This window comes from Microcebus murinus, chromosome 6 (assembly GCF_040939455.1).
Source record: "Microcebus murinus isolate Inina chromosome 6, M.murinus_Inina_mat1.0, whole genome shotgun sequence".
In the NCBI taxonomy this organism is placed as follows: Eukaryota; Metazoa; Chordata; class Mammalia; order Primates; family Cheirogaleidae; genus Microcebus; species Microcebus murinus.
Window position 1 is genome coordinate 76,626,970 of NC_134109.1, and position 24,241 is coordinate 76,651,210.

Genomic DNA, 24,241 nt, shown 5'->3' on the forward strand with positions numbered 1-24,241 from the left:
AATCCGAAATCCTCAGGGCTTATCTGAGGAGAGCTAGATTTTTCTGGAAAACTATGAATTTACTTACCGAAGTACCATTTTTAAAACATTCTTGGTGACAATCTTTTAAAATTTTATTATGGCTTTCACTGCCTTTTTAAAACTGAACAAAAAGTAACCCACATTTGTTTTTTCTGGACTGTCCTTAACATCTGTTGAGATAGACAGAGTCTGTTTGCCCCAATACCGGTAGCCATGGACCATCACAATTGGGTGGTGGGGGTTTTTTGTTGTTGCCGTTTTGTTGTTGTTGTTGTTGTTGTTATCATTGCTTTTGTTTTTTAAATGTCTCTTCCCTAATCATTAGCAGTCATTCATTCACCTTGACTGGCGAAGTGTTAAGGCCTATAACCAGCCCTTTCAAATTTATAGCTTTAGAACTGAGTAACTATGTTTAACACCAAAAACACAGAACTAGAAAAGTCATGGAGAATTCTTCATTTTATGTAGCTCCAGAATCCTAGATATGCAGTAAGGAGAGATGTTAGTGTATAGTGGAAGTTAGAAGCCAAGGAGTCTGTTAGTATAAAAGCACAGAGTTGCTTAGTAATTGGGATTGCCCTTGACAGAGAGTCGCTTCTCACTGATAATCTCCTTCAGTAACCCCTTGTACTGTAAATTTTGGGAGTAATTGTAACTGAAATAGCCAATCTATACCCAATAGGACTCTCCATACTGCATATGTGAAGAATAGTATTTGATGTATACTTAAATTTGAGTCTGTGGTGCATATTTATGTGAGTTATCTACTGCTATATAACAGATGACTCCAATACTAGATGGCTTAAAATACTGAACACTCGTCTCTCAGTTTCTGTGCGTCAGGAATACGGGCACAGCAAGGCGGGGTCCCCCACTGCACAGCCTCTCGCAGGCCGCACTGGCCCAGGGTCTGTGGCCTCATCTGAAGGTTCGACTGAGGATGGCTCCACTTCCAGGCTGTCTTGGTGGTTGTCGGCAGGATTCACTTCCTCATGGACTGTGGGACTAAGGGCTGCAGTTCCTCACTGGCTGTTGACCACAAATGGCCTCAGCCCCTTATCACAAGGGGCCTCTCCCACATGGCAGTGTGCTTCAGCAAAGCATGCTAAGCAGAGAGGGCAACAGAGTCCAGCAGAAAGAGGGAAGTCACAGAAGAGACATCCTGCCACTTTTGCCATATTCTTTCTGTTACAAGCAAGTCATTAGAGTGGTCCAGTCCACTCTCAAAAAGAGGGGATGACACAGGGCAAGAGGCAGGGATCCTTGAGGCCACCTTAGAAGTCTACCTACCACGATATCTCTCTGCAGCTCTGAACTGCCACTCAGCGGGAACTCCAGCACCACCTTTGCTGCGGTTGTTCTTTCATTACTGCTGTTATTCGATTTCGTTTGACAGTTCTCTGCTGTACCTTCCTCCCTATAGATAACACTGGTGAGACTACTCTCAGTGGGGTGAATTCTAAATGGGACCTGGTACTGTATCTATGTCTTTTTTTCCAGCTCACTTTTTACTGTGAAGAAAAACCATATGTTCAGGGACAGGTTAGTTACCAATTTGCTAAGTATTTTCACCCATATTCAGGATGACCTGGTGTTACCATATCATTGGTGCTCCTATGTGTGTGCTGTTCACCTGTCCATAACACATTCATCTGTATGAAGAGGTGGAGCCAAGCAGAACCATGTCCCCCAACCTTGTCAAATTGAACATCTTCTTTAAAATAAAAAAAAAAAACAATTTTTGCTAACCCACTCCCACATAACAGCTATGCCTTTATATTCCATCTATTTAGGAAATGAATACATAACTGAAAGCTGCCATGAATCCTATTTTATTACCTACACTTTTTAAAATAAAACAAGACATATTTTTTCTGTCTGGAGATAGTGCTTGGTACACATAGTGACCTTTTATAATCTCTTCACAACCCCTCAAAGGTCTCTGGCCCAAGGTTGGGAACCTCTGGGTTAGAAGTTAGGGAAGGGGTCAAACACTCAAATGCACACAGGGGCTGGGTGGACACCATAAATAAGTAAAGTAGGTGGGACATAAGGAAAGAAATTTGTCCTCTTCCATTTCTTTGTTGAAATATGAAACCCTCTAAGGTTGTGTTTTGCTTTCCCCCATTTAATAGAGGCATGATTATAGAGAAATAGTTCTCTGCCATAAGAAAATCGCAGTATAAGCATGATGATGGATGACACCTGGCACTGTGTCTCAGCACCGGGGAGTAACAGAGAGTGGCGGGGACTGTGGCAAACCTGCGAGCGTAGGTTATTTCTGAGGGAGACAGTTGTTACTCATCTCCAGCTGGTTGATGCCAGATCGATTTATTTCTTAAAAGAAGCTGAATCTTTGCAGGATTTTATGTAAAAATCTCCAATTTGTATATAAATTGGCTCAATTTTTTAAAATTCACGAAAGCCCAGCCTTGATTTAATAGAGCTAGTGATATCACTATTTTGCAAGGCAGCTTACTCCATGTCTTCAAAAGTTTCAAGTGTAGAAACAAATGTATCTGTGTTGAATCAAAATCCAGTTCTTGGCTACTTTCAAACATTGTCCTAAGTCTACACTTGAGAGCTACAGCATGAATCAAATCCTTCCTCTCCAAGAGCACTCTCAAAATCAGAAGATGGAGAGTGTGTTACCACCTCGACTGTTCATTTCTGGGTCCAGCATACTCTGTTATTCTAACCATATCCTTGGATTCTCCTTCAGGTCCATCCCAGCCTGGAGATATTCCCCTTAAAATATGACGCTAGAACCCTCCGAAGCACCCCAGGTGTGGTCTGAATCGTGCAAAGGGCATTTCCTCTCTTGTTCTGGTTAAAGTCTAATACTCTATCACCCTGTTTAGTAAACTGATCACTCCATCATAATGAGCACCACCACAGACTGCCTTAGGTTCTAAAACTGGTTCCTCCACTTTTTAGCTGTGAGACGTTAGGCAACCTACTTAATTGTTCTGTGCCTTGATCTCTTCACTTGTAGAACAGGGACCTACCTGTGGGGTTGGCATAAGAATTAAGTGGTTTGATATATGTAAAGTGCTTAGAACAGTGTCTAGCTATGAAAGTGTTAATAATTAACATTGTTGTAACTACTGCTATTATCATCACTGTGACCTGTCAGTATGCCATTAGTAGGCTTACCCTGGTCATTAATAAAAATGCCACGCTGCGGCCATGCCGAGTCCTGCCTGCACCCTGTCTACACACCGACACTGACTCGATAACCAGTACAAAGCTGCCTGATCCTATAATTACTAACCTGTGTTCTCCATTTTGTCCTTGAGGGTATCTACACATGCCAGGCCCTAGGCATGGAGGACGTGAATATAAAGAAAACATAGTCTTTCCCCTCGACAGAGTCCCAGTGTAACAAAGAGACAAATGGTGAAACAAACGTGTATACCCAGCTTTGGTTCCACGGTGTCCTTCTTAATTTCTCTCGATACCCCAAAATGGAAGGAAACCAGAAGAAACACATTTTGAACATATTTGTAAGGTTGTCATTATTCATGAAGAACTTCATCTGTCATGCCTTCAAAGTCTATCATGGCTCTTGACTTTCACCTCCCATTTTGTCAAGGGGTATTTGTTGTTTTTGCTAATTTGGGTGGCATTTTATTTGCAAGCAAAATTACTTATTCAGAAGTCACTCACATTCTAGTCTCTGCTGCCCAGGAGTCTTTAAAATCTGTTGGGGGTTCTTTGATCTTATGACTTGACCATGAGTCTAGCAACCATAAAATTATATTCAGCCTTGAAAAGTGTTTACAGAATCAATTCAGATGTCTGTGTACATCCCCTTACTGAGTGTCTCCAGGCTGGTCGGCAGGCTGCAGTCCCAGTAGCAGAACAACCCTCTGTTTTGCACATTCCCTCAGACCCAGGGACTCTTGTTTTGTCTTAAATGCCGTTAACAGAGTCTCTTTGATTTTTATTGGTTACAAAGGTTATATTTGCTTTCCTAGTGATCTCAATTCTTGTCCAGTGCTGCCACAGTTAAGGAGAATAGGCGACAAAAAGGTAAAATTGCTCAACCCACAAGCGTGCATTTGACATACATGAAAATTTCCTAGGGTCTTTTTCAGAAGGAAATGATGCCATTTTTGATTGCTTGGTTTTTCAAATTAGCAACCAAATATTTCCCTTCTTTTAGTTCACATACCAAGGATTTAATTATATAAAGTTGCTAAATGTGGTCAGCTTCCTCATAAACAGGTAAGTTGCTGAAAGGTTATCTTGCCAGGATCTGATAATCTCTGGATCCTGAGCTATTGGAGAAAGTTCAGAAATGCACTAAAGTAGGTGCTGGGAACAAGGCCAGATGTTGTTCTGCCATTAAAGTTGCACACTTGTCACCCTCTAAAGTCCCGATTGTTTTTGTCACCCAAAGTTCACATAATTTGAAACCCTCTCTCCAATCTCTATTTACAAAGGGAAGTTGTATTTCCTTGTTTTTAATTAATTGGGCACATATCTTCAATCAGATTTTGAGCTAACTTAATATAATTACCTAACTTAATATAATTCCATAAGAAACATAAAGACTTAGACAGATGGTAGAACCTTATTAATGAATCCTACTAAAAATGTCCATAGATCCATGTTACTGCCTTTAGGGAATCCCAGGTGTGAACCACTACATGAAATGTTCAGCTTCGCAGTCTTGCAAAACCTTTCTGAGTTGCAGGTTTCATCTGTTGCCTCACAAGTGAAACAAGTCCATTTTCTTGAGCATTGAGGTGTTCCCCAGTCTGGGCTTTTCTGCCTAGAAAATGCCGTTTTTGTAAAGAGCTGTCATGCTCCGTGTCCTTTGGCTTATGATTTAGCTGTTCAGGGAAAGTGCAGGCTGCTCTACCTCTCTCCGTGCTGGTGATATGTGTTTTTGTTTTATTAAATCTTTAAAACACTGGGCTTGTTTTTTATGACCCCCATATATTCTTTTGTTCTTCTCCATGACTCGTTAGATCACAGTTTTTTCCTCCCTCTGTGAAAATATTGGTGCCTTTCTAAAGAACATCCTGGTCTCCAGAACAGCTGTATAATAAAAGGGAAGAATGTGTTAGGTCTGCCGGCGCTGTGGCTCAGGGGTGCTTCGCCGATGGGGAGCTTCGAGGCTTCTCAGACACGGTCCCTGGAATCGCACATCTTCCTGCTCTTGCCAGATTTGTTTTGACAAATCTAAGATCATTTGGTACTAATTACAGAGCTCTTTGTAAAATAAAGGGATCAAATGGTTTGTGTTCCAGTTAGAGACAATGGTTTGTGATTGAAAGTTACGAAGAAACCCTTGGTTAAACGGAAGCAAGTTCTTGGCCATGTGTGAGCCTTCATGCCGCCTTTGAACTTGGGGGCCCACACACCCCGTGCGTGCGTAGATAGCCTAATCCTTCTGACCTTAAAGGAAACTCTTCCTTGGAGACGGTGAGAACGGAGAGAGTATCTGAATGCAGGTAAACCTCGCTGGGCCTCATGCTCCAAGGCTTCTCTACACGTTCTGCATCGTCTCTAGAACAAGTTCAGGTGGTGGCTTTCCAACTCACGGTTCTGTCCCTGCACGGAGGGGGCTCAAAAAGTTTTAATGAATCTTGAATACAACCTGGCTCCCCTCCTGATGTGAATCCCCGAATAAAGCAGGCCATGACATCCAACTGAACTTGTTCCTGTGCATACAGTATCTCGCAGCCCATCCTGTACTGTTAGTTTTGGCAAGTACACTACAGCATATAATAAATCATAGAAGGAAAAAGCCTTTTGGCCTAGCGTGGTACAGCCTGCTGTAATGTTAGAATACAGAAAGCAGTTCTGTTTTTAGACATCCTTTTACTAACCCAGCATTCATAATTTATGATTTCACTGTAAAATTCCTGCAACACTACACCAAAACTAGGGCTGCCCTTTAATTAAATGTTCTCGGTAGGAAAAACGTGAAACTGATGTGCAAAACATCTCTCTGTGCGCCGTGATTGATAGTGATTACATCTTTATGAACCCAGCCTAAAGGTCTCAACTTCCTGATGGGTGAAGTAGTCTATAGGGCTACTTCCTGAGTCTGCCTGGCGGGGATCAGTCACTGCTAGCAAAATCGGAGATAATCCGGAGGCAAAACTCAGAAATATTGAGGTTTTAAGCCTGCAGCTGTCTATACTTTGTCACAAGCCTACATGACCTTATTCCACATTTCCATAAGAACCAGTGACCAGACTCCATGCAGCGCCCGCACCCAGGGTGTGACGCAGAGAGCGAGGGGTGAGGGAGATGGTCTCTGAGGGATCCCAGTGTGTCACATGGAGGACAGGAGGTACTTCCAGCCCTGTGGGTGCGTGAATAGGACATTGGAACTATCGTAGCCTCTTGGACCTTAAGCTGTTACATTTTCTTAAATCACTTTTCAGACATTCTTTTCTTTCGCTGAAAGTAGGCAAATTTAATTTTTAAAATAGCACTAAATGTTAGGAGACTAAAATCCCAAGCCAGGTGTTCCCCAGCTCATGGCCGTTCCTCCGTTGATTTTTGTCCGCCCTCAGCTAAGTAGTTACATCAGCCCATGTTCCTAGCACCTTCCTGAAAGGTAAGATGGGGAGTTCCAATATCTGAAATACTTCCGCTTCCTGGAAGGAAAGGTAACAGATCTGCCCGAGGTGGCAGTACGTGTTCAACTCGCTCTTTGCTGTAAGTTCAGCCATTTTCAGTCATATTGATAGGGACCAAAACAGCTTTGTGCAATCCAGTCATTCAATCATCTTATCAGTGCCTCCAAGATGACTTTCTAAAGCTATATTGATACAATGTGTGTGTGTTATTTTCTGGTGTTTTTGCAGATTTGGGCCAGGCTTAGTCATCTATTGGTACGGATTTATCCAGGAGCTGGACTGCAACCGAGAGAGGGGCATCCTGCTCAAAGCCAGTTTCCCCACGGACATTGTCACCTTATGCCATAGCACAGTTTGACCCTGAAGATCCTGGAAGAGGAGCTGGGAGGAAAAGGTGAATCCGGAAGCAGTTTTTACTTTCCTGCAGTGTAAACTCCTGGCAACATCTGCCCTGAACTTCAGCTGAACTCTTGCTGCCCGTGGTCACACCACTACCTCTTTAGACAAACATATCAAGAGTTTCTGTTTTCCTTCATCCCTTGCTGATGTGAACAGCCAAGAACTACAGACACAACCCACTCATTATCAGCATTTCTGTCTCTGTCAAACAGTTAGTTTATAGATAGTCATAATCTTTCTTTCTTCCGGATGGTTTCTCTTTGTATGCTGAACAAAAGAAAAAATGTGAAGACTGAAAGGTGTGATTTTTCAATTCTCCTCCCAGTTACCGAATCACCCTCTTATTTTTTTTTTCTTTTTCAAAGTCTGTATTCATTGTCTCTCCCTCTCCCTTTCTCTTCATGTACATTCACAGATACCCAGGGTTGCATTACCCTCATGGAATAATCTAGCACAAACCTGGAAAAGCTGAAGGCAAGAAGTTTGAAACTAAAATTTGGCATCTACCTGCAGGGCTCCTGGCAGCGTGTGCTATGTGCTTATTTTGTCCAGTCTCTATGGCTTCCAGAGTTCTGTGACATTAAGCCAAGCTGTGAAAATACACCTGATGAGAATTTCCTCTTTGTATGATGCTTATTTGAACACCAAACATTTTACACTTATCTCATTTAAAGCATTAGTATCTAGAAACCACACTCATGGAATGGGGTCTAAGAGGAGAGGACTGAAGCTCAGTGACCCCACTGAGAAGAGTTGATCTTTAAACATGGCTGATTGTTGGGACGTATGTGAGCCAGTACTTTTATGAGTAAAATTTTTTAAAAACACATTTCGTACACTGCTTTGCATATGCATTTTATACCACCATAATTATATAACACTTAAGTAATTTAGGCATTAGAAATGTTCAGCTTTGAATGAACTAACTATACCAGAAATAAACCTAGGGCAATTTTTAAATAAGCAAAATAAAAGAGATTTTCTATTTGTTCACTTTAATTTATTCACTTTTATATACTATAAAGCAGATTTCAGGGTAGAGCAAAACATCAATAAATTAATAATAAACCTATCTTTTGAGAAGTTAAAAGTCAATCTGTACCTAAAAATGTATTTAGTAAAATACGTGCTCCCGTGCTGATGAAATATAATAACTTTTATAAGATTGAATAGGTTATTTTAGAAATATTAATAACAATGTAACTTCTACAAACAACTTTAGGTTGTATACATTGCTTAGTTTTTTTCAAAATACTAAATATATCTTTTATACTTTGTTCATTTTGTACCTAAGAAGGTTTGCAAAAATCTTCCTGTTGTTTTTCCTTTCAAAGGATACATGTCAGGTCCAAACCTGTAGATTTTAACTTTGTAGTGGGCTGCCTTAAATCAAAAGAAAGAGGAAGAAGAAGATGAAGTGGTGAAGCAGTGTCAGGCAAACTTCTATTTCAGTATAAAATTCATCATGCAGGTTTTGTGAGTGAAATAGAATGATTTGAAACCATGACTATATTGCCTTGATACGCACACACTTTAAACAAAAATGTTGTTAAAAGCAGCTTTCATGGCCTGCTCTAAACTGCTTTTTCTTCTTCAGGAATAAATTACATTTATCTGCACAGATGTTGCAAATCCTGTTAAACCCTTGTCAAAGATTTGTTTGTTTTACATTAAACAAATTTATGATGAGCGTGCACAAATAAATTAAAAAATAAAAAAGGTGCTTGCGTGTTGTATTTATTCGTCTACTTGGTGCCCTGACATAATGTGTTGTGAGAAGGTACTTGTGTTCTCCAGAAAAGGTACCACCTCCTATGAAGGAGGCTTGAAAATTTGGCTCTTAAAAGTGAGAAAAAACCCAGCGGTAAAGTGTACGTACTGTAAGTTCGTCAAAAGTAAGTTGTTCATGCACAAAAACTAACAGATTATTATATGATGTACTACTTTTGGAGGGATCTGAGGGAGAAAGGAGTAATGTTCCCAAATTAAAAGCTTAAAGCCTCCTAGATTTTTTTTTTCCTTTCTGTTAAAAATACTTGTCTGTGTTCCATCTCTATGTGTTGTTTGCTTGTTTGGTTTTTTTAGTTCAAACAATGTTTATATCAGCCCTGGAAAGTAGGTATGGGATAACAACTTATTTTTATGGCTGTCGTCATTATAACGTTAACGTGAAAGCCAAATCTTGTTTTATGCAGCATTCTGCACACCGCGCTAATGAATTATGCCAAGCCAGAAAGCAGGAGTGGGTGTAAAACGTAAAACTAAATGATGTTCTCTCTGACATATATAGACTTGCCAAGCATCTGCCCTCACAAACACATAAGGGACCCATTTGAAAGCTGGAGAGGGCTCAGCTCAAAGCAAAGCTTATGCAGTACTGATATTTAAGGTGACATCATAGACTTCTTCCCACCCCTCCATCTATGTAGTCCGCCCAAAATCATAAACAATTAAGAATCCTTTTTTTTTTCCTTTTTGCCTTCTAGTGAGGTGTATGTCAACTCTTCAAAACACTCCTAAAATCACATATAAAAGAGAAGGCTTGGGGGTCAACAGTAGAAAGCTGGACCTCCAGGGGAAACAATTTTCTTTTAACCATAGGTGTGTGTACCTGCTCATTATCTGCAAGGTTTGATTCCACCCTGGAAAAGATGATCAATTGTTGGTCTTTGGGGGGTGCATTAACTCATTCAAGCCACCAGGGGATGGCTTAGCTCTCTGATGAGGTAATCTACTAAATGATCCCTGGTGGGCCACACTAATTAATGCCAAAGTGAACAGTTAATTCACTTGCCTCTCACTGGGGAGCTACACCCATTGCTTCCTTTTCTCTTTGGAACTCAGATACCTTAGACGTCTGCTCTTTTTAACTGCTGCCATCTAAAGACCTAGTGTTTTGATTGAATTAAATCTTTACTGCTTCCCTGTGTTTCTTCCCTTCCTTTTGCATTCTTTGGTCATCTTCCCCTTCACTAGCCTTTGCCAGTTTCCTTCTACATGCACATGTAGTCTGCATTTTCTCACTATTTGGCTCTTTTTCTCTAGAAAATGATTCCAGGACCAATATGTATCCCATCTAAGTCCTGATGCATGTATCTGGTGGGGGACGGGGAGCAACTGGGCTAATCTCTTTGGGGTAAGGCACAACCCTAAGCATCCTCCACGTGCCAAAATATTCAAGTGCATACGTAGGGACCTGAAAGATCATAAAACTTTTAACTAAGATGATAAGATTTTTACAGGGTTAAATATGGAATGAAGTTCATGCCCTCAGCAAATGTTTAGGCAAAAGATGCCCCCCCCCAAAAAAATTGTAAGTTTTTATAGCTATTTCAACCTGGGTGGTGGTGTTCAGCTGATTAAAATTATGACTAAAAATAGTAAAATATCTGTGGGATTTAGTTGGAGAAACACTCCTAGCTCGTTCAGCTTGGGGGAGCTTGCCATTTTCTGTGTGATCTGATGGGAGCAAGTTGCTTCAAAGTGTAACTGTTTTGTGACAAGATGGGAGGAGAAAAATCCCCCAGTGGGCACATTCTTGATTAGGGTTAAGGAACAAAGCAAGCTTAACTAGAGAGGAAACTGAAGGGCGAACAATAGGAGTTTGCCTGCAATGTCTCCATTTATAGGAAGCTCCTATCTGAACCTGTCTGTGTCAAGTGTCCCTTAGGTTAAGGAAGGGTCACGTGTGACAAAGTTTGGATCATCTCTTCTTTTTACTCGAAAGTAAGCTTACTATACATAGTAAACATGGTCTGAACCTGTTTGATTAAGGACACGCCTGGATTCCAAAGATTAAATAAGGAGATGGAATTATGAATTAAATAATAACCAGAACAGCTTGGGTTCCCCTTGTGTTTCTCACTTTCCTGCTATTGTTTTGAATATGGCTGTGAGACAAAGAGCTGCTTAGGTCAAGCACTATAAATTACAGTGTTCATACAATAGTAATCCACTAAGATGATTTCAAAGCTTGATCAAAGTACTTCAAAAAGACCTTAAAAACTTTTCCATAGTACAGGGAGAAGGGAAATGCTCATTTGATGCCTTAATTTGTTTCAGTCAGTACAGCAGACCTCAAGCTGGGTGTGATACCCACTTTGTACAAAATCCAACTCACTGGTTAAATAAATCCAACTTGTTCTTATAGTTGTTTCATGTATAAGCAAAGGAGATTTAAGTTTTCGTCTAGCTAACTGGAACAACTAAACATTTGGAGTCACTTGTAAGCAAAAGATACACAGAGTAACATTTTAAGATAAGCATAACATACCTTGATAGTGTTTAATTGTGATACTCAAGGTATTAATTTTAAGACTAACTCCCTGCACTTAGAATAAAGTGGATCTCAGTGGATTTATTTGGCATTTTAGTAATCATCATGGCAGCAGCTACATTTAATTTCTCATCCCTTTTCTCTCATCGCTGGGATTTATCCTGAGCTGTCTCATTTCATAGGCAAGGATGATGGGAAGTACCCTAGTGATAGCAAAGCTAAGCAAATGCTGGGCTCAACTATATGTAAGGATAGTGTGGACTGCTGCAACAATGTCAGGCTCAATGGAAGACCCATGATGCTATGTGAGGGTAATTTTTAGTTTTTAAAAGGAAGGTCATTTTTGAAATGCTGACATGAAATATAACCAAGTCAATTAAGTAATAACAGTTGAAGTTCAGAGTTTAATTGAGGGCCAAACATGAAGCCAATGACCATTAACCTAAAGTGGTCATTAATTCCCCTAGAAACTGCTTTGGTTAAAGGTATTTCTAGAATAATTAGCGCTTTTTCTCTTTAAAAAAAAAAAAAGGAAAAACCTTTTGTCATTTTTTACATTCAACACAAAAGAAGTTCAGAAATAATGATTTAATGAGTCTATAGCAGACTTTATTTTAAAAATTTAATAGAAGTTCTTTTATAGGGAAAATCAAACTTTAGATAAAACTACCTCTTCTCTGCAAGAAACCATAGTCTTTTAAGTATACTGAAAGTTGTAAGCACCCTTCATTTGATAGTTTCTTATTTATCTCAATTTTTTACTTATATGTTTTTGTACTTGTTTAATGCAAGATTTCCAACTAGATTTATAAGCTCCATGAGAGTAGAAACTGCACTTATTTCATTCACTTTCTATCCTCCAATGCCTGACAGAGTTCCTGGCACAGAGCAGGTGTCCAATAAATGTTGAATGAACAAATGAATTAACTGTTAAATGTATTAAAAATATGTTCTCACTTGCATTAAGCAAATAATTGGAATCTTTTAACTGTTCTCATTTTCTTTAGCTAAAAAATAAGTGCATTTACTGGAGTCAGAGAGAAGCACTATATGTGTTGATGTTAAAGAATTACTTTAGAAACCCCTCAAAATCTGAAATAAAGCAAATTCATCAACAAGAATATGTTAGGATGCACATTTAGCTTTAAGGGAAGTTTATTTATGTGATTTTGTTGCATTTGCCTTAAAGTTTGCCTTAGTACATTATTGTTTGCCCCCTATATTGCTAAATGAGACTTTTAAAAATCTTATCTTTGTTTTTTTTTTTTTTTTCAAAGAAAGGGTTTGTCTTTATTTTTACATTTCTATTGAAAAAACAATTTCCTTTCAAATCATGCCATGGCCCCAAATCAAATGTGTCTACAAACAAGTTTTGGGATATTCAGTGGAGTTATTACATTAGCTACAAATGATACTTTTAATTGCTCACTTTATAATGCTGAGACAATGGCAGAGTGCTTCCTGGCCATAGCAGTGGCTGGCCAGCTCAAAAGAGGAGGGTTCTTTGGTCATTTGCCAACAGGCCTTGACCTTTTGGAGAGATACTGTCCATGAACTGTTTGGTGGGTGTTTCCTTGTTAGTCACTAATTCAGAGTATATTATTATTTGAAAGCCAAAAGCATTTGGCATATTTCCTCATATTTTGGAAACTTCTAACACAAAAGGAACTGGAACTTCCACATTTCTTCTTTGCTCTGCCAATTTCCCAGGGCTTAATTTGTTGGGGCCCTTTAGTGTGTGATTCCTTCCATGAGTATCTGGAGAGAACTAACCCCCAGTACAGATTATCACTGAGACCGAGTCCTCTTTAGCTCTATGTGATATTTCTGTCTTTTATATCTAGCATTAAAGATATGCAAGATACAAATATTTATTGAGTCCCTAATGTGTATGTAGAAGCATTTGAGGTGCTGTGGGAATTTTTTTTTAATGTATCAGTTATTTAATTAGATTCTTGGTGAAAAAAACTTAGAACGCCAAGTTATGAAGATAAGCTCCATTCATCAGGGCAAACACAGATTGCAGGTATCCCAGCAGCTGAGGAATAGCTTGGATTTTTGATAAAATCTGCAAGCCCGCAGCTTTCTGATCAACCTTGTGCAGCTCTGTAATCTCCTATTTCTCTTTCTTTGTGTTGAAGAGCTCACCTTCCTGCTGTCTGGACTTCCACAGCTACTTCTTGAAGTAAGCACCAGTGAGATCATTGGGATCTTCATATTGCTTATACCAATTTGTGCAGAGGTAGTGATGACAACCTTCTGGTGTATTCCTCGAAGAGGCACTCAACTGAGGACCAGAGGTCCAGTCACAAGGAGCAAGCCACTGTCAGCTGCTTCAGGAAAACCACCCTCTTGCCTCTGTTATGCCCGGTGGGGATGGTCAGAACGGTCCCGGTGTAAGGGAGAATTTTTCCACTCCCCTCCTAATAGTAGCATAACTGCAAACTAGCATGACTAAGCAAATAAAGAGTGACCTTTGACTAGATTTCAATCTTGTGCATAACTGCAAAATAGCATGACTAAGCAACTATAGAGTAACACATGACTAGACCTCCATCTTGTGCAAACTTTGTAACCATTTCCTTCTGTAGCATATAAAAGCCATGAGGCTTTGACCCCATTTTGCTTAGAATTTGGAGGCGAGACCCCTCTGAGCCCACCGGCGTAATAAAAGCCTGTTTTGTGGTACTCTCCATTTGTTTCCCAGTCAGGTTTGCTGTAACACCAGGATATATGCTGTTATGGCAATGTGTACAGCTAGCCTTACAGCTCTTGACCAAGGAAAGAACCCAGTGGCACAGCCTTTTATTCTTACACAGCAGGATCAGCACACCTAGTGTTACAGCTCTCTTCCAGTCTTCTGCTCTTCTTCCCTTTTGCCTCCTTCCTTGTTCTCCTCCTGCTTTTATACTGTTGGTAGGGCTCAAAAAGCGTCCAATCAACTACAAGCTTTAACATCCAATCAACAGCAAGCTTTAACATCCAATCAACAAGAAGCTTTAACATCCAATCAAAAACAGTGGGATTCAAAAATTACCCAATCAGGATCACTCAAGCAGCGTGGCTGGAAACAGGCAGCGGCACTGGGGCCTTGGGGCATTCTGGCAAGTGGAGCCGGTGCTACTCGGGCCCTGGAGGCCCTCTGCCACAGCCGGGCCCCAGCAGTGTGCCCTCCAACTGGCCACTCGCAGCGCTGGCCGGAGGAGATTCGGAGCGAAGGGGAGGCGGCAAGCAGCCACGACCCAACACCCCACATTTTCCGTATTAATGCTAGCTGGCAGTTTACTCACATGCTGACCAAAGGGGTTTTTGCCGCATCTCAATGGCTTTCAAGGCACATCTTTACTAGGGTGATATCTAGACATTTTGTGAAGTTTAACCAGCCAGGTACCACCATTCCTGTCACCACCAAATGGCTTTGTGACAGTGGCAAGAACCTTCTTCTTTTTCTTTATAATCCTGGATTTAGTGGCTGAGTACTTCCTCTTGTACATGGCCTCTCTAGATACATAGCGGATTGGGAGTATCTTATCTGCCGATTCCTCTGACGAGAAGAGGATTTCAGCCGCAGTGGGGCTGCCCTTCTTGGGCTTTTTATCCTAGAGGTTACCCTTTTTCATCTCGCCACTGGCATCAGTCTTCTGGGCTTCAGGCTTCTTCTCATTACTATCCTGCTTCTTAACTTTTTCACCCTCCATCTTGTAAGATGGGATAGAGCGGGCATCTTATTTTTAATGCAATAAAAGTTTCCTCTTCTTGAAGAAAAGTCATCACTTGTCAAAATGAAAAGAACACAAAAGATTTGACAATTTCAGAAAAGGTCATCACAACAAGAAAAGAGGGAAATCTGTGTGGTTTTGCTAAGATATTTTAACTATGGGCAGCAAATAGTTTTTTATTTGCTTGTGGTGGCTGCATTCACTGCTATTGAGAAAGATTCTGAGGATTCAGCTCAGCAGGAAATAAGGTTGTGATCAATAGAGGCACTGCTCTTTGGAATGGGTACTGATCACGTGGATGACACATCCTATTTTACGTTCCTGCTCTAGACCATTCATGTTCAGGGCAAGTATAAATAAATTCTAAGCATTTGGAACAATTCATACCTGTTCATTGGCCTAAGTAATAAAACAAGCAATAACTGGTTCTATAACATCAAGTGAAGTGTCTGTCCATGGCTCAGATAAGCTAAATATGTCAAGAGAAACAGGATTTAAAAACTCAGGATAAACACGAAGGTAATTATTATTCTCTGCAAATGGCTACAAGTTAAATGATGTTATTGATGAAAAACATTGGGTTTATATTTTGGCTCTGCATAAGATTTGTGAGATTTGGGAATTATCTTATATTAGATGGTCTTATACACTTCTTTGTTTTGGGGGGTTGTTTTTGTTTTTTGTTTGTTTTTTTCCCAGTCAAACCAAACTAGGGATTCAAGGTCAGCTGCAGACTCTATCTTCTTTCTCTTTCATGGCCTTTATATCATCTGGTATCAATTTTCTACTTAGTACATTTTTATGAGGTAGTGATTGTGTATAATATTGGTTTTAAAATATGCTCCCAAAAAGATGTGTTGAAATATTTTCAAGGACAGAGAAGATTGGTATGTTTACATGGTAATGCAGTTTTGTTAATATACTTACCGTTAAGCCACAAATAATTTTGCTAAAACCTTTTGATTGCATCAGTTGACTAATTCTGACAGCTGAAATAATGACAATCATTGCACATGGAAAATTAGTCAGTAAAAATCTAAAGGTATTATATTTTGTGCTAATTTGAATAGAAGAATTATCTTGGTTTTCAGAGTTATAATTTTTAAAAACGAAATTTTGAAATAAATGAAAAACTAGCAATCCAACATAACAGGGTAATCAAAAAGCAGAACAACAAAAGATGGCAAAGTGGACATGAGCACGTTGTATGTTAATGTAAAACCCAGTATTGGTAAATTCTTCTCATCTTACTTGTTTCTCCACTATCTTTGAAAGTGCTTCCCAATGACAAAGGGGGTTAAAAACACCAGATGGGGTGTAGACTGAGCAAAGAAACTCATGTGAGAATCAAATTACATTTTCAGTTGGTTTCTTGACAATACCCTCGAGGTGTGTGGAAAATAAAATTGAGCCATTAACAAAGATGAGGAGTTTGACTTATAGACTCAGAATTTGAGAATTGGAAGGCAGCTGAAGCCTCAGTTTATAGATGAGAAAATTGAAGTCTGGAGAGATGAGTGACTTGTCCAAGGTCACACAGCTGTCTAACCAGAAGCAGGGCCAGAATGTACCTCCTAACCTCCAGTCCATTGTCCTTTCCCCCATAGGGTTAATAATTTATTCCCAAAGGAATTTTCGATGGCTTAAGTTTACTATTTACAAAGTATAGGGTCGTAGTATATTTTTTAATGAACATTCTGAACCTGTTTTAGCCTGGCCTGTGATGCTCTAATCTCTATAGTAGAAATCAGCTGGTTTTTTGGCAGAAATGGTTGTCATTTTATTCATATTTTCATATCCTAAAATCCTTAACATTTGTTGGCAGTTTCTATACATAGCCATTTAGCCTAAGGATGGGCCACTAAGAATGAATTTGGAAACATTAAAGACATTTTCCACCCCTCTGGCCAATTTACAAAGTAATTGGATTTCTCTTCCACTGGAAAAAAGATCCGCAGACATTATGTTTACCCTCTCCTTTTTCTGTAAGGATAAGGTAATATTTAAACCAGCAATAATTCAAGAATGTCTTACTGATCATCACCAAGAATGGATAGCCTATAATATTCTAGAACTGTATCCAGTAGAGCCTGGTGGCTGAAGCACAGGCTTTGACAAAAGGCTAGAATCCCTGCCTCTCCACTTACAGGTAACCAAACTCTCTAAAAGCTTCACTTTCTTCATTTGTAAAATTGAAATAATACCTATCACACGGGACTATTATGAGGGTTAAGATTAGTGCTTAATATATCATAAATCATAGCTATAATAAAACTATCATATATCATATTATATTATGTATTATATAATTGTTAATCATATTACTACTACCATGGAAGGTTTCACTTAGTAAATGATAGTCAGCATTAAAAAATGTGTATTTTCTACGTGAATGTAGAAATCGCTGTAGGGTGGCTAGCTTAGCTTACTTTTCTAAAGCTCATTTAGAAAAAGCCATTTTCCAAAGTTAAGAGACAAGCAGAACAAGACCCTCCTTCAAGAGTGGGCATATGTTAAGTTGATTGTTGTCACAGACAGCTGTCTAATTTAACATTCCTCTGCTCAGAGGAGGAGCTCAGAGACAGTGAGCCCATGTTTCTTTTGATAGTGACTGTATAGCCTTTGCCATAAATACAGCTGCGGGCGCAGCACAGGACAGGAACCAGCCAGTACTTACACATCTGATTTTCGGCCCAAATCCACCCTGTGCAAGATGAGCCCCCTAAAAGTGCCCAGGTTTGTCATAATAGAAAAGCTTTCTTTAAGGGGATTGAAATGCCTTCTTCAGGCCATTGTTAATTGTTAATTGTGAAATACCTTCTCCGGGTCATTCTTTTCAGTGAAAGAAAGCATAAAATGCTATTTGAATTTGATCTTTGAAAAAACAAAAAGGCAAAGCAGAAGGAATTTGGGGACATCACCGGTCTGTTCCAGCATTCTTTCTCTGCTTGGTGATTGTGGCACTATTTGGGGTAGCTTTTTAAAAGGGATGACTTTTGCCAGCGCACCACCCCTAGACATAAACCTCATTAGATCACAGGTAAGCTGGACAATTTCTAAACAATCGAACAAGTACTGATGCTCCCCTTGCAAAAGACAGGCCAGGGATGTGCAAATCAAAACCACAATGAGATATCACCTAACACCAGTGAGATTGGCCTGTATCAAAAAAAATCTCAAAACAACAAATGCTGGTGAGGATGTCAAGAGACAGGAACACTCTTACACTGCTGGTGGGACTGAAGTGCAACCTTTGTGGAAAAGAATTTGGAGATACCTCAAAGAGCTAAAAATAGAAATACCATGTGATACAGCAATAGCATTATTAGGCATCTACCCAAAAGAGCATAAGACATTCTATTATAAAGACATCTGTACCCAAATGTTTATGGCAGCACAATTCACTATTGCAAGGACGTGGAAACAACCCAAGTGCCCATCAATTCCTGAGTGGATTATTAAAATCTGGTATATGTTTACAATAGAATATTACTCAATTCTAAGAAACGACAGTGAGCCAGCACCGCTTATATTATCCTGGATTGAGCTTAAGCCCATTATCCAAAGTGAAGTGACACAAGATCAGAAAAATGGGCTTCACATGTCCTCACCATCAGATTGGTACTGACTGATTAACACTATGGTGCTCAAAGGGTGGTGGTGTTCACCAGGGATTAGGGGGTTGGGGGAGTAGACCCACATCTGAGGGATGTGGTGAGAATTGTGGAGGGGAAGGGCAAACCTCTAACCCTTGCTAGGGAGAGGCAAAGATATAAAATGCAACCAAAATGTTTGTACTCCTATTTTTTCTTGAAATAAAAACATAATAATAATAATAAAAAACCCACAGGCCAGTTTTAGATATCGGAGGCAGTCTCTGAACCAGCTTCTCCTTGGCCGAGGAAACACTTGGACCACGATGCTGGGTGTGGGAAGTGTGAGTCCTTGCATCTGGGGACTTCAGAGCTTTTTGCAACAATTAACAAAGCTTCCTAACACCAGGTTAAGCAAGTGGTCTTCTGTGGTTTACAGAGGACTTAACTAATTTGGCTTTGCTTCTTGTAGAAGTTGCTTACTTTATAACACTAAAGGAAACTTGAAAGCAACACTTGGATTGAAGAAAATGATTTCTGTCTCCATAATATATTCTATCTGAAAACTGAAAAATAATCTTTAAAAAATATAAACAGGGAAAATCACTCTGTGGTTCTCCCCTGTACACCTTAAATCAGGCGTCCTCAAACTATGGCCCAAGGGCCACATGCGAGTGTTTTTGCCCATTTGTTTTTTTACTTCAAAATAAGATATGTGCAGTGTGCATAGGAATTTGTTCATAGTTTTTTTAAAACTATAGCCCGGCCCTCCAACAGTCTGAGGGACGGTGAACTGGCCCCCTGTTTAAAAAGTTTGAGGATCCCTGCGTTAAATAAATGTTTATGCCATTTTTCTTAGTGCAGAGTTCTTGAGAATAAAAGAAAATAAAATTTCTTTTGCAAAAAAAAAAAAAAAAAATTAAGGCTTACACAAACTCCTGAAATGGCTTGATCTGATTATTACCTAAAATCGATCTGAGTTTATAACATGGTGAAGTCAAATTACAGAGTCACCAAAAATATACAGTTCATTCATTCTTCTAGCCCATAAGCATTTGTTGATATAGTTGATGAGATGAGGAGGGGCTTCTTGCCCGCTGTAGGAACCAGAACTCCCCATGTGCTGGAATCGGAGGCTCGCCAGAGATGGCCGCATTGGTCCTCCCCATCAAGGATTGGGAGCCAGTATTGCCACCCAAGGAGGGCTCAGGTCAGTTCCACGGCAGCTAGTAGACCCTGAGAATTAAAACCCAGAGAGGGAGTCATCTGTTCCTGGATGCCTACAGGAGAGAGAAAGGACACGTGGCAAACAGAATTCATTGTCTACACAAACCACACACACACACACACCACACACACACAGTCCTACCTTCAACTTTTCTAACAATGTATTTTAATCAGGAGTTGGACAAAGTCGCTGTATCACAGCACACATGAACTGGTCCTGTGATGAATAAGCAACCCCACTGTGGCCGGTGAGATATAAGTGAACACCTATTTTGAGGTTTCCCCGAGAAAGCCTTTCTTCCCTAATAAAAGGAAAGCCCCTTTTCTGTCATCCCCTCCCTTTCGATGTAAGGATGGGAAGGTTATAGCTGCAGTAGCCACTGAGACCATGAGGAAAGGACTGAGAAACCACCAGAGCCACCAAGCCCACGGCTGCACTGCTAACCCTCAGCCTCCTTGCTATGTGAGAAGAAAAAACTCCTCTTGTTTCAACTAGTATGCATTAGGTATTTATTCTGTTACTTGCACCTGAAAGCCTTCCTGGCTGACAAAGGAATCTGGTGAATTTCTAGAACAGGGCCCTTGGTAATGTCTTAGACTGCACAGTGGGAGAGGTCTGGTTGAAATGTCTAACAAAGCTACTGATTGTTCAAGACATTTCCAGAGGCACTGATCTCTAAGAATTCTGAAACTCTGAGAGGGCGAGGATAGAAGCTAATTCCTCTTGGGGAGGGGATGGACCTAGTAATTAATTCCGCAGTGCCCCCGTCAAATGCATCCTATAATGGGACAAAATATTGATCTTACTAATCTAAAATGTAGATAATAAGGGAAAGCAGTGTGGGGTATATGAGAACTCTCTGTATTATCCCCACAACTGCAAATCTAAAACTATTAGAAAATAAAAAGTTTATTTTGAAATAAAAATAAAACATAATAGATAAAGAAAATGTTTTTTTATGTGGGAAGCTAATTTGCATAGTAATATTTTACATGCGGACCGCTTTTGTGGCAAGATCTCTTCACTTATCTGGTCATTTCCCTGCCTATCCCTGTAGAGCTAAACCACTTCCTAAAAATGTGAAAGGGATCAGGAATTCTGTGCCCATTCAATAGATAAGAAAAGAGCCATACTAGAGAGGTGAAGTGACCTGGAGAAGGTCACACGCTAATTAGCGACAATGCTAAGAATAGACCTGGCCTCCCATGAAGAGAGTTTTGCCTTTTCCTCTCTCCTCTTAAAATGGCAGGACACTTTTACAAAAGCTCATGGAAACAGGAAATTTTCAATTTGGTGGAAACTATTCAGACAATCTGGTCACAGAGTAATAAGTCAGATGCTATGAGGTGAACAATCTAACTTTTCTAATTTTACAAAGAACATAACTGGAAAATCAATCCATTGAGCAAACAACTATTGCTATCCCAATCATCCACAAACCTCCACTTCCACCAAACCTTAGCAGCTTATTGTACACTCGCAGTATGCTCCAATTCAAAGATGGCCTTTCTACAAATCTGTTCTTAAATAAAGCTGATCATATTTATTAGAATAAATGTATAAACAATGGGCAAAATTATCACATATGTCTCCACTGGTTTCTTATATATAAAATATTCCTATTCTGAAAGCTGTTAATTTAAATCTCTCCATAAATTACATGATGTGATGAAGTATGAGCTAAATATTGTCCAGTGAGGATATATCTGAATCCCTGATGGGCTGTATAGAAACCTTGTCTAGTGTCACACTGGAACACAACTACTTTGATTAACAAAACAACACAGAAGCTATTATAACTACCAGGAGGGGATGAAGAAAAATGAAGGGTAGAATATTAATAACTTCACTCAATAAAAAACTAGTAGATCATACCAGAGACCAGCAAGTGCTCTCCTTGCCTTTCAAGGAGAGACACACAGCTGTCATTCTGTCATGATAGGCAGCTGAACTAGATCTATTCTCCCACAAAGTAGGTCAATGGAAGATTGATTAGTGCCAGGGAGGAGAGCTTTGCTGTTGACACACTTCATGGTCTGTGATTAAGCCAGCACACTCAAGAGTAGGGGCATTCATCCCAGAGGATATGTAAGAAAAGTGTACTGGAACATCTATCTACTTTTTAATTAAAATAAAAAGTTTATATATTTTACTAATGTTGCCAACTTTTCTAATGTTTGCAAAGAAATATTAACAGTATGTAAACAATTTATAAATAAATACACACAGTTTGAGTGTGTACACAATTTTTTCCCCTGACAGCAGTATGTGATCAATAACAGCAAGGATCTATAGGTACCATCTATGAGTGTCCACACTCATTTAATACAAATTACACACTGATTTTGACATGGCCGTCCAAATATATTGATCTGCTGTGCCTTAAGTACCTCCAAGGGACATACTCAATTTTCAGATGTCTGGTCTCAATCTGGTTGTAATGTACTAGTGTAGTCTGGGCACTGCAATCACAGGACGCATACAATAGTTGAAGTATGATGTGCCATTTTGCAAATGCTCCAGTATTACATTGAAAAGATTGATATGCTATCCCACAGAATAGTAAAAATAAGAAATCAACTGATTTTGTAATTGTTAAATTCACTGTTTTTCAATTCCCCAGATCATGTTGGGTGTTATGCTACCCACTGGTTAGCAGTGGCATGGTGGTCCATGCTAAAATGGGAAGACAGAAAATAAATAAGTAAACCAATGAATGAGAATGTCAATTTTAAATAGTGCTAAGTGCCATGGAGAAAAGAGACTAGAGAGATGTGACAGATGGCAATATGATATCATGAGGGAAGGGAGAACTTTAGATTATGTGCTCAAAGAAGGTGACGTACAGCAAAGACCTAAATGAGAAGAAGGAGCCATTCATGCAAAAAATTGGGGCTGCCCAATCTCAGAGAGGTGATGTCCTTCCTCAAAGCATCTCAACAGAGCAGAAGCTCAAGTTCATGCTTATTCTGCAGGATTCAATAGAAGCATCATCTTCTTTGTATGTCAATTTATCGTAATTGTGTATGGGAATGTTTAAAGTAAAATGAGCTTCACTACGTGGTCATTCTCAGAAAATCCCAGGATATATTTATATGTTACCATTTGTAACAACATTATCCCATGATTTTAAAACTTAAAACAGATTTAAGCACTTTCTCAGTCACCTGGAAACCTCATACATGTACACAACCCACAATTCTTCGGTCAGAGGAATCTCCAAGCCTCTTCAAAGCTATGAACCAAACAGACACCACCAAGACTGCCTTTTTATTTTTATAAGACCATTTAAGTAAGAAGAAATTCTTGCATATAGAAGTTGCAAAGCCAAAATCCTGCAACTGCTTTCTCTTTCACTACCAGGAACTGAATTGAGAAATGTGATAAACTCGGTGGCTTCTTAAGAAGTCAGACTAGTGACACATCAGCCCAGCAGAATGTGCAAAACATTCCACTATGAAACACCATAATTCCTTCCCTCTCCAAAAAGGAAGGCAAGCAAGGGAGAAAGGGAGAGAGCAGCTTCCAATTGCAAGTCATGCTCCTCTCTTCTTCATTTCTGCATGAGTTCCACACCCCAAATTCAAATCAACAGAGCTCAGAGGAACTTTCAGCATCACCAAAAGGCTTGTTTGCCTGCTACTAATCTCTGCATAGGAGACCAGAGTAGAAGCCACACGGACTATAAGGACTTTGACCCTCCAACCAGAATGAGCGCTGGACAGGCATTGAGCAGGGTCAGCACGAGGGTGAGGGATGTGAAAGCACTTGCCTTGGGTGCAAAATTAAAGAGGGCACCAAAAGACTCAGTAGCCAATGTAAATAACATGCTAATGAAACATTTTAAAAATCAAAATTCATGCAAAAACCTATAATAAACCAAATGTCAATATTCTAAATAAAGGCAGTGTTATTCATTTCTCAAAAACAAAAAAATCTGAGGCTGAGCATTCCAGGCAGAAGGACAGCAGCAGTGAAGGCCCTAAGACAGGAACAGACTCTGTCCTGTTTGAAAATGACAAGGAGGCTGGTGGCTACATATAATGAACAAGGAGAGATGGAAGAACCTACACAGGGACAAGACTGCATGGCCTCGTATATCCTGATAAGGAGTTTAACTTTATTCTGAGATCAATTGGAAACTATCGGAAGATATTAAGCAGAAAATTGACAAGATCTGATTTACATTTTTAAAAGATCACTCTGGCTGCTATGAGGCAAATAGATTTTAGGAGAAAAGGAGGAAGCAAAGATCAGACAAGAAGCAGGATTATTCACAAGAGCCAAAAGGTAGAAACAAGCCAAGCGTCCATCAATGGGTGAATGAATAAACAAAATGTGGTATGTCCATGCAATGAAATATCAGTCAATCTTAAAAAGAAAGGAAATGCTGACACATG

The 24,241-nt window shown here is 39.7% G+C and overlaps 1 protein-coding gene across 2 annotated transcripts in view; it reads left to right on the forward strand.

The window, feature by feature from the left end:
- CDIN1 (CDAN1 interacting nuclease 1) overlaps positions 1–18,711 on the forward strand; it is a 224,810-nt gene extending 206,099 nt beyond the window's left edge. Inside the window, exons 11-12 of one of the 2 annotated variants that reach the window (XM_012766350.3) lie at positions 6,855–7,020; positions 7,441–18,711. In XM_012766350.3, the coding sequence (XP_012621804.1) occupies positions 6,855–6,984 (130 nt within the window). In that variant the 3' untranslated portion in view covers positions 6,985–7,020; positions 7,441–18,711. Of the gene's footprint in view, positions 1–6,854 lie in introns of both variants that reach the window. The other variant, XM_012766349.3, reaches the window with a different exon arrangement.
- Positions 18,712–24,241: the final 5,530 nt, after the last annotated feature.